Source organism: Anastrepha ludens, chromosome 2 (assembly GCF_028408465.1).
Source record: "Anastrepha ludens isolate Willacy chromosome 2, idAnaLude1.1, whole genome shotgun sequence".
Classification (NCBI taxonomy): domain Eukaryota; kingdom Metazoa; phylum Arthropoda; class Insecta; order Diptera; family Tephritidae; genus Anastrepha; species Anastrepha ludens.
The window spans coordinates 179,557,583-179,573,756 of NC_071498.1; the positions used below are offsets into that span (position 1 = coordinate 179,557,583).

Consider the following 16,174-nt stretch of genomic DNA (forward strand, 5'->3'; position numbering starts at 1 on the left):
AACCCTCTTGTTATTAAGCAGAAGGGAGTGCAGACAGCTGGTTGAACTGATGACGGGCCACTTATTTATCCGTTTTCAAAACGATGAGAGATGCTGTACGTCGCAAACGGACGGAAATGTGGGCAAACAATTCTTGGATTTTGCGTGATGGTAACGCGCCATCGCACCGAGCCCAAATTGTGCTGGGTTATTTGACCGAACACCAAGTAAATACCATCGAGCAAGAACCGTATTCACCTGATATGGCCCCGTGCGACTTCTTTTTGTTTTCCAAATTGAAGTTACCACTTCGTGGAAGGAGATTTCAGTCGATAAAGGAGATCAAAGAAAATGCGACGAAGGAGCTGATGGCCATCCTTTCGTCGGCCTGCCAGGGGTGCATGGAGGACTGGGTTAAACGTTGGAACATGTGTGTTGCTTTAGACGGGTCATATTTTGAAGGAGATAAAATAAATTTGCCTGAAATTTAACTCTGTTTTGTTTAATTTAAACATTCCCGATACTTTCTGATCATAGGGTATGTCCATTCTCCTTTCATAAGTATTTTCTAAAACTTGGCCTATTGTGAATTTCTGATCGGTTGTCGATTTTCCAGGTCTAAAGCCACACTGATAAGGTCCAATCAGTTGGTTGATGGGGGGCTTCAGCCTTCCACACAATACGTTCGCTAGAACCTTATATGGATGCTTGGAAGACTGACTCCGGGGTAATTGGCACAATCACCCTTCTTATGGATTGAGCAAAGCACACTTAAATTCCAATCGGCAGGCATGCTTTCACCCGACCATATTTTGCATAGGAGGTGATGCATGCACCTTACTAGCTCCCCGCCGCCGTGTTTGAGTAATTCTACAGGCAGTTCGTCGACTCCTGCGGTTTTGTTGTTCTTTAGCCGCGATTTAGCTATTTTCACCTATTCTCTCATGCTCTATTCGTCAGCTGCTTGTATGGAAGAGAGCAAGAACTCCAACTAGTCATGGTTCAAAATCAGCTAGAAGTGCACCCTTGGAGTACTAGTGAATTTCCAGCAGGGCACATCATAAATACGTGTTGTCGTGAAACACCCCTTACCTACAGCAACACATACCATAGGCGTCATCATTGTTACTTGCGGACAACTGACAAAAAGAAATTGGGGAACTATCACCTGAGTGTGCAAGTAGCGCTGTAGCTACTTTGTGTATATATGGACATACATATGTATGCATGTTTAGTTTTTTGGTGAACATTAGCCAAAAATCAACACTCCTCAGTTAACGAGGAAACAGCGTTAGACGTCAGACGTTGAAAATCATCGGTGCTTGCCGGTTGTGCTCTAAGTTCATTGCAGATTTGGCGTACAACATATTTTGGCACATACTCATACGCCCATATTTGAGACTGCTTTAGAGACTGCGTGAATCTATAAACCGTGCGCATATACACAACCACCTGTTGGCGCATGAGCCAATTGTGCGAAGTGAGGGATTCTTGGTTCACAGGATATAAACGTTTACTCTTCATAAGCAGCGCGGAAACTCCACTTACTCACTTTGTTAGTATTTTTAGTGAATTTTTTGATTCAATATTTGTTTGGATATTTGAAAAAGTGCAGATTTTAAATAGCTTACATACTCGTATATATGGAATGTAGTCGTATTGTCATCACTAAAAACATATTTATCGTCCAAATAATCGCGTCATCATGTCGCTGTGTCAAAACGTGCTTCAAAAAAATTGTGCCAATTTGTACTGCTTGCTTTTTACCGCTAATAGCAGCTTTTGCGTACTCACTACCTTATTTATCTAACAAGTGCGCCCACTGTTTGTACACGTTTACTTAATTGGCCAGGTCGAAATCACACGCCCAAAAAGTGTCAAGTGGACTTGGAATGAACTTTGTTGTAATACAAAAAGTTAGCCGCTGACAAGTGAAAGCAATGAAATCCTCGGAGTTATTGAAATGTGGCGCCACTTAATGGTTCTTGTGTAAATATTTGGTTACTTGCGCCGAATAACAAATCATTAATAACGGTGTTATTAGTTCAATATGTATTTGTTATGAAACTGTTATTTTCGTGAAATTGAATGGACTTTGGACTAGACATGACAAGGATTAGTGCGATTACACGGTGTGACAAAAATCAACTTTCTTTGTTATTCTGGAAAAATTTTATGTGCACGTGAAACTAAGGATTTCATATAGTACTGCACATATTGTATGGTATTTTTAATTTTTTCGGAAATTTAATTTGTTTTTAAGTTTCAAAGCACAAAATTTCCATAAAATAGTTTTAAATACTTACGCACTCTTCGAAGTTAATAAAACATTTTTTTTTTCAATCGTTATTCTTGTGAAAAAATAGTTGAACTTTGCTCTATAAAGTGAAGTATACGCAATGGGTGCTATAAAAAATCTATATTTGCCGTGGTAAAAAGTAAACAACAAAAATGTTTAATAATTAGATATATCCTTCTTCTTCTTCTTAATTGGCGCGATAATCGCTTACGCGATTTTGGTCGAGTTTAACGAAGCGCGCCAGTCGTTTCTTTCTCGTGCTAACCGGCGCCAATTGGACGCACCAAGTGAAGCCAAGTCCTTCTCCACCTGATCTTTCCAACGCAGATGAGGCCTTCCTCTTAGACTACTACCACCAGCTGGTACCGCATCGAATACTTTCAAAGCCGGAGCGTTTGTAGCCATTCGGACGACAGGACCCAGCCAACTAGATATAGCCAATTAGATATATCAAAGGCTGATAAATTACAAGGGTTGGCTATTCGCAGCAAAATTGTGAGAGAAACTTCAGCTGCCACGTCACAGGGAACTCGGCAGCAGAATTGTGCCCGCTCATCCCACTCTTCCAATCAGTCGTTGAGACCATAGGTGATAAGAACCAGGAACTCGTTTGAGCACTTGGTAGCACTGTCAACTATATTTATAAATATTTGTTTTAAAACAAATTCAATTGAAGCGAAATGATTTAAGTTAAAGTTCTTTTATTTATTTATTTATTTGATTAAGTATATGATTACAAGGAAATTTTAGACTAGATACATATGTAAATTTGTATATATATATATATATTTATTTATTTAATTCAATTAATAGTCTAAAAATACAGTATTTCTTACAGACTATGAAAACAGATTAATGCTAAATTAATTAATCAAAGTAAACTAAACTTATAATTAACCAGCTTCAATTGTAATGAGTAAAAGAAAAAGATAAAATTTCTTATAACTTACAAAGAGGATTAATTCATTTTAGTAAGTCAAGAAATACAGAGTTTCTTACTAACTACATAGAACTAAGAGTATTTATATAGAAGTAGTTGACAAAATTAAAGCTTATTAAACTAAATTAACAGAATATATTAGATAATTATTTAGAATTCTTACAAAGGAAGAAATTTTTTAATTGGGTATTAAATACCTGTTTCGCTCTGGAAAAGTCTAGGTCCAAAAGGGAGGCGAGATAGTTAATGTCAGACAGCGTTCTAACAAGAGGTGCTTTGGAACTATATAATGTCCTCCTAACGCCAACATGAAAAATTTTGACACGACGAAAGTTCCTGCAAGGAACATTAAACTGTATTCTTTCAAGAAGAATCGGGCAGTCAATTAGTCCATTAACAATATCGAAAATAAAAGAAACTGCCTGAAACGTACCTCTGTCACTTAATGGACAGAGACTAATCAAACGACAGCGTGAGACGTATGATGGTTTGGGGTCTGAGAAATTTAGTGAATGTAGCGTGAAACGCACAAAAATTTTTTGAACCCTCTCCACTCGATTTATATGAACTGCATGATAAGGCCTCCAAATAAAAGAGGCATAATCTAATTTGGACCGCACAAACGCGGAGTATAAAATCTTAAGAGTATATGGATCAGTGAAATGCGATGATTGCCGTCTAACAAAAGCGAGCATAGCAAGAGAATTGGAAACGGCATAATTTAGGTGCGTGATAAAATTAAGCTTTGAATCAAAGAAAACCCCTAAATCTTTTATCACATCAGACGAGCCAAGATATGTATAATTGATATGATAAGAGGTGTTGAGGGGGTTTTGAAGCTTAGAAAAAGTGATTTTATGACATTTTTCAATATTAAGAAATAGTCGATTTATAAGGCACCAGGAAAATAAATTATTCAACTCGAACTGAAGGGCGGCTGAATCACTAGAATTTCTTATTTCAGCGTATACTTTTAGATCATCAGCATAGAGAAGAAAATTAGCGAAGGAAAAACACGAACATATATCATTAATAAACAAAACAAATAACAAAGGTCCTAAAATACTACCCTGAGGTACACCAGAGGTGGCAGTGTAGTGTTTCGAAGAAACACCATCGATAACTACAGTGCAGCACCTCTTTATTAAATAGGACCGAATCCAATCAAGGAAAGTAGAATGAAAACCGAGACAAGCCAATTTAGTTACTAAAATCGTATGGGAGATTTTATCAAAGGCTTTAGAAAAATCCGTGTATATCGCGTCAATTTGGAAACCATTCTGGAAGCCAGCGTGGCAATCATCAGAAAAAACGGATAAGTTAGTTAAGGTAGATCTAGCAGCTACAAAACCATGCTGACGTGGACTAATTAGACGTTTAACACTAAAATATAACTTGTCTTTAACAACGCATTCAAAGAGTTTAGATACAGCAGATAATTTGGAAATTGGTCTGTAATTTACAATATCACTTTTATTACCGCTTTTGAAAATAGGAGTGACTGAAGTCAGCTTCCAATCGTCGATAAATATTCCTTCGGCCAAGGATTTGTTAAAAATTAGTTTAAGAGGTTGAACCAAAGAGCGACAATTTTTAAACAAAGTTGCAGAAAGCCCGTCAACATCCGAATGGGCCGAGTTTTTAATCTTTAACAATCCCTCAATGACATCATCATCTGATAGAACAAGCGAACCAAAGTCAACTGAAGAAGAAATTTTCCCCACGAAATTATGGCGAATGGCTGCCAAATGTTCCTCCTGAATATCTTCATCAGACACGAAGTTAGATGAAAAGAAATCAGCAAATAAATTCGCTGCATCGCTGACAGAGCAAGCAGTTACGTCCCTATAAAAAACAGAGTTAGGAATAGAAGAGGCCTTTTTGATCGATTTAATATATCGCCAAAAATTCTTCGGATTACTTTTTATATTTAGCTCAGATTTGTGAATGAATTCCTTATACAAAGACTTATTTAAAGTACGAAACTTATTCCTGTGGAGGGTAAAAAAATCATAATAGCGGGTTTCGTTAGTTAACTTGAACTTCTTAAAAAACTTATATGTTTATATAATTGTCGCTTACAGCCTTTGTTTTGCGTTTGGCCGAGCTCCTCTTCCTATTTGTGGTGTGCGTCTTGATGTTGTTCGACAAATGGATATGTATATTTACTTTACCTATATTTTCGATTATTATTCTTTGGCTGTTTGTGCACTGCGAAGAGAGATCTATTGTGCAGTCATGTGGCCCACTCAAACAGTTTTCGGCTGTTAATAAATCTTAAAACTGCTGTATGGCTTCATTTCAACCAGGTGGTTTGGGTCTATTGTCCCATGTCCCCGGTAATTTATTCTGCGCCGTGCTACTGTTGAGAAGTCGCATAAAACGTGTTCTGCGGTTTCTTGTGCCTCTTTGTAAAGTTTACAGGAATCGTTTTCCATTGCACCTATCTTTTTCATGTGACAACTAAGTTTAGACACTGTCCTGCTAGTAATTTAGTGTAAAGTTTTATGTCCATTCTGCTTAGGTTAAGGATTGCTTCTACCTTTATCCGTTCTGGATCTATGAGTCTTTTCGATTGCCGCATGCCCGATTGAGCTCTCCACTAATTGATTAGGCCTCGTTGTTCCTGCTCACGTAGAAAGGCACTTTTGAAGCTGTTTTTACCCCGCAGAAAGGTTCAGGACCTTTGAAGGTAGTGTTTGCCCTCTTTTTCGCTAAAGTGTTCGTAATTTCAATCCCTTCGTGTTCTCATGTCTCGGAACCCATATCAAGGTAACAGAGTTTCTTGATGCTGGGTGTTGAGGAATTTTAATAAACTCCCAGACTAACCTTGATTGGAAAGAGAAGCTATCCAGCGATTTTAGAGTTGCTTGACTATCAGAGAGTATGTTCCTGGTTCTTATTACCAATATTTTTTTCAATACATAATACAAAATATTCTTAAAGACTACATAGTTAACATTAATCTAAAAGTGGATCAATTTTAAAATTAGAACAAATATTAAATACATTAGCTAAGAAAAAGCATTAGTGATGCGACGCATAGAAAAAGATTCACAAATATATAACTAAAGAAGATCTTGATTGCATAGAATCAAAACCTAACGAATTGAAAAGTTTAGTTCAACATACCTTCAGGTTCTAGATACGGGAGTGTTGACACCATAACTATTTCCAATAAAAACAATATTAATAAATTACGAATGGCGAAGAATTCTATATGGAATATGAAAAGCGACTTTTCTAAAAGAGAAGGTCAGTCAATAGAGCCAGTTATGATGTTAATGAAAAATGGGCACGCTAAAATGGACCTTCTGTCCTCAAGTATAGAAAGAGAATAGTAGGAAGGAAGTGGTAGTGAAAAATTTAGTGAGTACAGATCAAATTTCAGAAACAATTTTTGAACTCGCTCAAACTCGCGGTTAGGATTAATTGCTGTATAGCGCCTCCCAATAAACGCTGCATACGCCGGTCTTGACCCAACCAATGGACGATATAGAGATTTAAGTGTGTAGGTGTTTGAAATCGCCTGACGGTTTCGACGGATAAAAGCGAACATCGAATACCTGCGCGAAATAATGTAATCGACCTGATTATTATATGTCAGCTTGGAATCAAATACAATGCCAAGGTCCTTCACTTGGGGCACAGATTATAAGATAGAGCCTGCGATACTATAAGAAGTATGCAAAGTGTTGGTATGCCTACTATAAGTTACATGAAAGCTCAGTTGACGCCTAAATTCCTGATTTTTGCAGCACAATTCATTAACTCAATTTATGTTCGATTGCAGGTTGACTAAGTCGCGCAAATCTGTGATGGTTGCAAATATTTCAAGGTCATCAGCGTTAAGCAGGAAATTGTCAAATTTAAAGCATGAGCTTATATGGTTGATGAAAAGAATTAATTAAAGTTTATTATCACCTTTTCGGCTTCTGCTTTTAATTCATCGTGATTGTTTGACTTTGTTTTTTACCCACTTTTTATGCTATATTGAAAAATTGCAATACTTTATTTATTTCTACTCTATCTATTTATCTTTTCTAATTATGAATTTCGTCTTCATTAATTTTTTGTTTCAATTTTCGATGATTTCATTCAAATCTCAGTTTTTGAATATTTTGTTTATTTACCTATTTTATACCGATTTATACTGATTTTTATTGTATGCATGTGCATATGGGTGCTACAGGCCTACAGGGGAACCGAGCACTCAATACTAAGAAATTTTGGCCTTTGAAACTTAAAAAATTAAATTTAAAAAAAATAATAAAAATTTAGTATGCAGAAGCACTATGTAAAATCTATAGTTTTACGCGCATATGAAAACTTTCTGGACAACTTTTACTGAATATGGTGAGACTAATGTGCTGTAATTATAACTATCGAAGTGAGTGAAGAATGTGATACGACTGATTAAAAAATAACAGAGTACTAAAAATTCAGATTTCTTGAATGGAACAGGTTGCTGCTTATAAACTTGAAAGTGAATTAGGAGCAGATAATTCCGTAGACCAAAATTATAGTCCAGCACGTCAACATTTTTTACAGTGGCTCCTAATTTTCCAATTTTGGTCATCGAAATCTCTACATTAAAATTTTTTTTAGTTCATAGATTTAAATAAATAAATAAATAAAAAAGCGTAATGAGTTGATTTATGTTTGAAATATTATTGTCCATGTTCTACGGGAGAAATTTATGAGGATATACAATATTTTATTGGACGACGACGTCATATGCAAAAATTATGATTATAAGCCTTCCGATAGGCTGACTAATTTTTTTCCACCTTGTATTTGTTATTATTATCACCGCGCAATAGTTCCTTACTGACAAGATTAGCTACAGATTAATTAATGTAATTGTAAAGGGTCTTCCAAAAGTGGCACCTAGATGTCAGTAGTAATTAGTTCTTAGACGATACCTTTCTTTTATGATACCTTTGACATTTGTCAAGTAGACAGATGTTCCATTTTATACGATAGAACAACCCGTCCAATTTATTGAAACTGATTATCAAAATGGTCCATCTTTAAAAACAATATATCGCAAACCTCGTAATTTTTTTGGTGGAAATAATCACCCGCATGAGTCGACAATTCAAAGTTTGGCGAACAAATTTCAAAAAACTGGTTTTGTCGAGGATAGAAAAATTACTGGCAGACCTGGCAGTTTGTTTGTTTTTCTTTTAAAAGTAAAGTCTATGTGAATAAGCCAATAACGATTCTAGGACTGAAACACAACATTTGGGTTGAGATTGCTGAACTCAATGCGATAAAGAGTGAGCGGATACTTCGAAATTTTTTTTCCTTATGACAGCCTGTAGACGCGCTCATAGTGGAAACTTTTTGTATACGCTATATTTTGTTGATATACCATGTGTGGAAAAGCCTCCAAGAAAAGGAAGTAAAATCTAACATCGGTCTCGCTAAGGATGTCTTAAGAGTTTTAAATTTAATAGTAAACTTTTACGTCTAACGAAGGCTAGCACAGCGTAAACTTTAGGGACGTTATTCTGGAATGTGAATTTTTGTGAATTTGTTTTGTTTTTTTTCTATTTAATGAACACTACTTTCAACTTCAACAAAAGTCGTACGAACTTTATGCCCACGGGTATATCTGAGGTGCTTGAGGGAATTTCTCTCGCAGCTCTCGAATTTCCCCGACAGCCAGTTTTACATTATCGAAGCGATCCGGATTTATATCCGATAAAGATCTTGTAACTCCAGCACCATTGCACATGTACGGGACATGTTTATGTTGCTGCAACAACAACAGCAGTAGCTTGAAGCGGTTAACGCAAATGTAATTGGTCTTATTTTTTCCCCCAAATCGGTACTTCTCCCTCTGTTTTTCCTCTGTATGGCATCACAATAATCGAATTTGATGCTTCGTCCAAGTGGACCCTCGTAAGGACAGCCATTTATTCTAACCTAACCAGCCTAACAACCGCGCTGTTAGTTCTGCCTTCTCCAAACTGGACAAAGAGGCAAAGCGAATGGGTCTGGTGGTAAACGAGGACAAAACGAAGTACCTCCTGTCTTCAAACAAACAGTCGGCGCACTCGCGTATCGGCACCCACGTCACTGTAGACAGTTATAATTTCGAGGTTGTAAAAGACTTCGTCTATTTAGGAACCAGCATTAACACCGATAACAATGTCAGCCTTGAAATTCAACGTAGAATCTCTCTTGCCAACAAGTGCTACTTTGGACTAAGTAGGCAACTGAGCAGTAAAGTCCTCTCTCGACGAACAAAACTAACACTCTACAAGACTCTCATCATGCCCGTCCTAACGTATGGCGCAGAAGCGTGGACGATGACAACATCCGATGAAGCGACGCTTGGAGTGTTCGAGAGAAAGATTCTGCGTAAGATTTTTGGACCTTTGCACGTTGGCAATGGCGAATATCGCAGACGATGGAACGATGAGCTGTATGAGCTTTACGACGACATAGACATAGCGCAGCGAATAAAGATCCAGCGGCTACGTTGGCTGGGTCATGTCGTTCGAATGGATACAAACGCTCCGGCTTTGAAAGTATTCGATGCGGTACCAGCTGGTGGTAGCAGAGGAAGGGGGCGGCCTCCTCTGCGTTGGAAAGATCAGGTGAAGAAGGACTTGGCTTCACTTGGTGTGTCCAACTGGCGCCGGTTAGCACGAGAAAGAAACGACTGGCGCGCTTTGCTAAACTCGGCCAAAATCGCGTAAGCGGTTATAGCGCCAATTAAGAAGAAGAAGAACCAGCCTAATTAGGGTCTTCAAAATTCAATAGCGTCTCCCGTTTCGCCACATTGGCTCCAGTTATCGAGATAACGGTATTATAAAATTGTAGCAGGTGAGGGCTTTATATTTGAACAATCACTTCTATGGGCCTATGTGCTACCGATTTTGATGTAATACAGAAATAACTGTGATTATATTAAAAACAAAAACGGTCCTCTGGAAAATTTTGGAATTAGATACATAAACTATTTTTTTTTTATATCCTGGTTCACTCTGCTCTGGAGCATAGGGCCTCGACAAGACTCTTTCATCGTACACGGTCCAGGGATGTTGTTTTTGCGCCGTCCCATGTGATTTCGGCATCTGCTAATTCGCACAAAATCGACCTTCACCAAGTGATCTTTGGCTGACCGCGACCTCTGCTTCCTTGTCGGTTCAAGTCCAATGGCATTCTTGTGGTGCTATCTGATGGTTGTCTTAGCATGTAACTTATCCCTCATCACTTTCTGCGTTTAATTTGAAATAGAATAGGCTCCTCATTCGTTGGTCTCCACAGCGCGTCGTTGCTGATGGTTCACGGCCATAATATTCTACAAATGATGCGGAGGTATTTAAAAAAAAAATTAAATTTTTGATAAAATGTGCTTTCAGAGACTCCAAGGTATATTTTTCAAATACCGTTATTTCTAGAATTGAAAATAATCGGGCGAAACGGGGAACGCCGTTGAATTTATAAGGCTCCAAATAAGTTAGATCAACTATCAAAGTCTTTGTCGCAAACAAAAAAAAATAGATCCGAGCACAGTGTAATTGAACTAAAATTGAACTAAATATTGTTGTAAATCCACACCTCTTTCAGACAATTGCAAACTAACTGCTCAATTGGACGATGACAGCATCTTATCTGGTGACCATTGCAAGTATTCTGCACTTACTCAGCTATGCACACTGCGGCTTCATATGTAAGTTGAATATTTTTTTATTTATTACTTTTTTTTTTTAAATATATTAAATTATTCATTCCAACTCTCTTACTTCCTAGCATACGAGGACGCACGCAAAGCTGTCATACAAGCCGAGGATTTGCTCATTACCGGCGGCCGCATACATCTCAATGCCAAGGAGGACAGAGCAAATGACATATTCATGCGCTACAAGCTGGACGAGCTGGGCGCTGGATTCTACGATTCCGATGTAAATACAGCAGGGTTACATTTCTTTAAAGGTAAAAAGCTAGTCGAACAAAGTCAGGTGCTAAAGTTCCTCAAGCGCATGCCGAAGGGTGCCATCTTGCATTTGCATAATACGGCCAGCGTTTCTTCAGAGTGGGTGGTGCGCAATATCTCGTACATGCCGGGCTTGCTGCGCTGCACTAACAAAGACGGCAACAGCATAATGAGCTTTCGTCGTACGCCACTTGAACACGGCTGTGCGTCCCAATATGTACGCGTTAGCGATGAACGCGCGCGCTCAATCAGTCCAGCCGCCTATGATCGAAATTTTGAGAAGTTGATTAACTTGTACACGCCAGTGCCGGAATGTGAGTAGAGTAGGTGGTGTTAAACTTTAAGGGATATAACTTCCAGAGAATAACAAAACAAAAAATATTTTAATGACTCACAGACGATTATCCGACGATCAAGCATGTTTGGCGCAAATTTCAAAATATGTTCTCCGCAATCAATGATGTTTTGCGCTATTTGCCGGCTTTTCGCGCCTATAGTTGGCGTATGCTGGAGGAGATGTACGAGGATAATGTGATGTATGCGGAAGTGCGCATGGATTTCAAAGAGGTACGTTTCGGAATTTTATTTGTGTGGTCAAAACTGATTTGGTCTATGTACAGTTATACGACTACAGTGGTCGCACTTTTCCGCCAGAACGCGCGTTGCGTGAAATACTGGCCATTGTGGAGAGCTTCCGACGTCAGTATCCAAGCTTTTTGGGAATCAAGGTGATCTTTTCAACGCATCGGGATGTCGAACGCACGCGCGTATTTGAAAATTTTGAAAAATTCAAAAACCTGCAGTAAGTTTCCAAAACTTGGCATGTGACTGGCAAAAATAATATGTAGCTGTGTATCTTTCTTTAAAATTTCAGCACAGACCACCCTGAGTTCATCGTTGGATTCGATTTGGTCGGCCAGGAGGATCGGGGTAAACCGTTGCATAATTTCATTAGCGAGCTCGCGAATTTGCCGATTAGTGCGAAGTACTTTTTCCACGCCGGCGAGACGAGTAAGCATTTCTATTCTCTCTTATTTTAATTTATTCTTATTTTATTCTATCCAATGGAATTCTAACACGTCCCTTTACAGATTGGTATGGCGCCTCTACAGATTTCAATCTCTTGGATGCGCTATTGCTCAACACAACACGCATCGGCCACGGATATGCATTGCTGAAGCATCCAGTGCTCTGGAATGCGGTCAAAAAGCGCGACGTGGCGATCGAGGTTAGCCCAATTTCGAATCAGGTGCTGCATTTGGTCGCTGATCTGCGCAATCACCCTGGCAGTTTTTACATGTCCCAGAATCTGCCGATGGTTATTTGTAATGATGATCCCGGATTTTGGGGTACCAAGGGTCTAAGCTATGATTTCTACTATGCCATCATGAGCTTGGCACCAAATCATGTAGGCTTGAAGACGCTTAAAAGCCTTGTTTGGAACTCGATTCGCTACTCAGTGTTGGACAAAGGTGAACGGCGAACTGCTTTTGAGAATTTGGAACGCGCCTGGGATCAGTTTATTAGTGATGTGTTACAAGGAAAAGTGTTTTGATGCAGTTATATTTAGATTAAAAATGCGCTAAGTGCAATTATTATGAAAAACAAGAAAATGAAAAAATAAAATACATTTTTTATTGACAAAAAAAAACAATTTCATTTCTTTGGTTTTTTCTTGGAAGTTGAAAGCATTTACTACTTTTATTTTGGAAAAATTTGGAAACGTGGAAAAAAGGGTTTGGAGAAATGTGTTTCTGACCATCCACGGGCACCACCTTGATAAAACGGCTACGAGTATATAACCGTAATAAGCCATCCCCCAGCACCATCATACGAGATATGTGCGCAGCGGTAAGTGGGAGGCAGCCCAAACGTTCACAGGTAAGATCATGACGCGACTTTGCCCTATTGATTGAGAGCGCAAAGCGATGCAGTAACAGAAAAGGCAGACAGTTTATGACGAACCGAGACCAAGCACAGACTTTTGAGTGAAACACTCAATACAGTTTCGTACAGAAGACAAGACGGTAGTGAGTTAATAAAACACTACTGCAACTTTTCCGATGTCCCCTTTGGAACCATCTATTATCACAGTGGGAGTAATTAGGACTATCCAGCCTTCAAATGCCTGCAGAAGAGGAATCTGGACGCTGGTACCTGTTGTGTCTTCGGACATAAACGCAGAAAAAAACATAGATCACAAAACTGTTTTGGAAACCACATAAACTAAAATAAAAAATAACTAAAAATAAAGTAGTAAGAATACAAGAAAATAGCAAATTCATAAAAATTAGTTAGTGAATTATTAGTTAGTTGCATTATGGAGTTAGCGGTAGTTAGAATTTTCAAAAAATTGGATTTTTTTTTGCACTTTCTTAAAGTCCGGTTTTTTTCAAAACTTTCGATTTTTTTTAACAATTAATTATCGGTTTTTTCTCGAATATCTGAAAAATATTTCCTGAGGCCGCCTTATTGTTTATTATGAAACAAAAGCTTCGATCAGGCTCAAGATTATCCATTAATAAAACTAATTTCTCTTGTCCGATTGATTTCAGATGAATCTCCAAGGACTTGTGATGACCACCACAACGGGCTTCTGGAGAAACGGGCTCCACATAAGCAGCGATAACTTTTACAAGTATTAATTTTTTTTTTTGAAATTTAATGCTATGTTTTTATTTTTGTAAAATAAAGAAACTGACTAGCAAAAAAAATTATTGAAAATCATCATTTTTTCGGGCCTCTGACTACCCCTATCCCCTTATATAGTTTTTGTAATAGTATGAACTATATTTTTTTGTATAAACTTGTCAAAACTTGTCAATATAGGATGTACACTTTCTTTTCACGTTGATATTTAATACCCATTTTAAGATCTGCAGAAATTCGGTGCGCACAAACTACTGAAGAGTTTCTGCATGAATTCGAAGAGTAAACACGGCGTTGCTAAAATACAGCTAACGGTACATTTCCAGATCTTAGAAATAAACAAGCTACAACCCATCAAATATTTTTGGGATGACTCACACTCACACTCTAGTGTGCCTTCCGAAGGTTAAATCAGGGCATTATAGAGCATTTTTTGGGACAATGCGCGCGAAAGTTGGACTCTTTGACAATCCAAGTCCGAAGCATTTAACATATAGATTGCAGAAGTATTTACTTCTTCTTCTTCTTTACTGGCGCGATAACCGCTCACTAACTAACTCAGCCATAGTTTATGATTTTGGTTAAGTTTAAAAAAAACACGCCCGTTGTTTCTTTCTCGTGCTAACCAACATCAGTTGGACACCCCAAGTGAAGCCAAGTGCTTCTCAACCTGAGGGGCCAGCGCAGAGGGGCCTTTCTTTGCTAGCACTCTGCTAGTACCACATCGAATACTTTCAGAACGTGAGTGTTTGTATCCATTCGGACGACTTGAAAAAGTCAACGAACTCGCTGGATCTTTATTCGCTGCACTACGTCTATGTTGTCGCAAAGCTCATACTGTTCATTGCTCCATCGCTTACGATACTCGCCGTAGCCAACGTACAAAGATCCAAAAATCTTGCGCAGTATCTTTCTCTCAAACACTGCAAGCGTCGCTTCATCGGATGTTTTCATCCTCCAGGATTGCATAATGAGAACCTTATAAATTGTTGTCTTTGTTCGTTTAGAGATAAATTTACTACTCAGTTGCATATGATACTTAGTCCAAAGTAGCTCTTGTTGGCAACAGAGATTCTCCGTTGAATTTCAAGGTTAACATTGTTATCGGTGTTAATGTTGGTTCCTAAATAGACGAAATCTCTTACTATTTCTAACATAACTGTGAAGAGTGACGAGAGTGCCGATACGCGAGTGCGCCGACTGTTTGTTTGTTGACAGAAGGTACCCCGTCTTAGTAGGTTGGTTACTACTCGCCTTACATACATACATCCAGAATTTTCAAAAATCGATTTTTTTAAATATTATTATTCTTTATAGTTTTATTCTTTATAATTTAGTTTAGTCTGTATTTTCGATTGTAAAAATTCCCCATAGATACAAAGTTATGGTAGATAATGTAACTGCCCGACGAGAGTTTGATGGGCACAGGCAGCTGTCCTTCGTTTGAGGCAGCTAGCCGTTACTACTCGTTTTTCTCTACTACTTTTTCCGGCACGGTCTGCATGATAACTCATACAGTTTTTAATATTTTTTGATGCGTCTTTTTTGTCAGTGTTTTCTGTATAGTCTGTCGAGCCGGATTTTTGATATTTTTATTAAAAAATTTTATAAACATAAATAAAGTGTGTCATTTATGACGAAAACGCATACTTTTTCTCTAAAATGCCATAAATTGCTAAATTTTTCGAAATTCAAAAATCCGGCTCGACTGACTATAACTATAATTTTATTTGACAAGAATTGTTTTTACTTTTTACAGATCCACCAACATTTCAAGGAGAAATCATGCTGGCCGTGGAGCAACTTTTTTTTCATTGTACTTTGGGTCACGTGATTTTTTATGTACTAATTTTTGTAAAGAAAAATTAAAATACATTTTTTTTATGAAGTCGAAGTACTATAATAAACAATGCATAAAATGTTTTTATATTTATTTCCACTGTTATCCCTTCTAAAAATTGTTTTTCTTTTAGCGCATTTTTGGCGCTGCTGGACGTATGTAACCTCTTAAAAATACAACAACAAAAATTTCATTTAGAAATAATGCAATTGATCACAGCCCGCAATACCCGTTGGAACATGCAAACTAATGAAGCTGAGTAGCTTCGCCTAAGTCACACATCAGTGGGGAGTTTAAAAAAATATTATTGAGCCAAGTTTACTGAGCAAACCTTTTATTCTTGATTTACGAATATTCAGCAAAGTGTGCTTCGACATGAAAATAGTTGCAGTCAAATATTTATAAATATATGTATTGTTTATTTTGTATTTAAAGCTAAATTTGTAAAAACTGCCGGCCGGCTTTACTTTTTATTTAACTAAAAGTACAACTAATTTGACTGCATGACATAAG

General features: G+C 37.8%; 1 protein-coding gene across 1 annotated transcript; it reads left to right on the forward strand.

Moving 5' to 3' along the window:
• The first annotated feature begins 10,811 nt into the window (after positions 1-10,811).
• On the forward strand, positions 10,812-12,749 carry LOC128860737 (adenosine deaminase 2-like). The gene is made up of 6 exons (XM_054098454.1): positions 10,812-10,908; positions 10,989-11,486; positions 11,570-11,739; positions 11,793-11,974; positions 12,047-12,183; positions 12,264-12,749. Exons 1-6 carry the CDS (start codon positions 10,836-10,838, stop codon positions 12,725-12,727), a joined length of 1,524 nt encoding a protein of 507 aa, XP_053954429.1. The 5' UTR covers positions 10,812-10,835; the 3' UTR covers positions 12,728-12,749.
• The last annotated feature ends 3,425 nt before the right edge of the window (positions 12,750-16,174 follow it).

Bases quoted from the DNA above. Each gene is read 5' to 3' on its own strand.
- LOC128860737 (XM_054098454.1), top strand. From the start codon at position 10,836: ATGACAGCATCTTATCTGGTGACCATTGCAAGTATTCTGCACTTACTC. The intron at 11,740-11,792 runs GTACGTTTCGGA...GTCTATGTACAG, and splicing joins TGCGCATGGATTTCAAAGAG to TTATACGACTACAGTGGTCG. The intron at 12,184-12,263 runs GTAAGCATTTCT...GTCCCTTTACAG, and splicing joins TTTCCACGCCGGCGAGACGA to ATTGGTATGGCGCCTCTACA.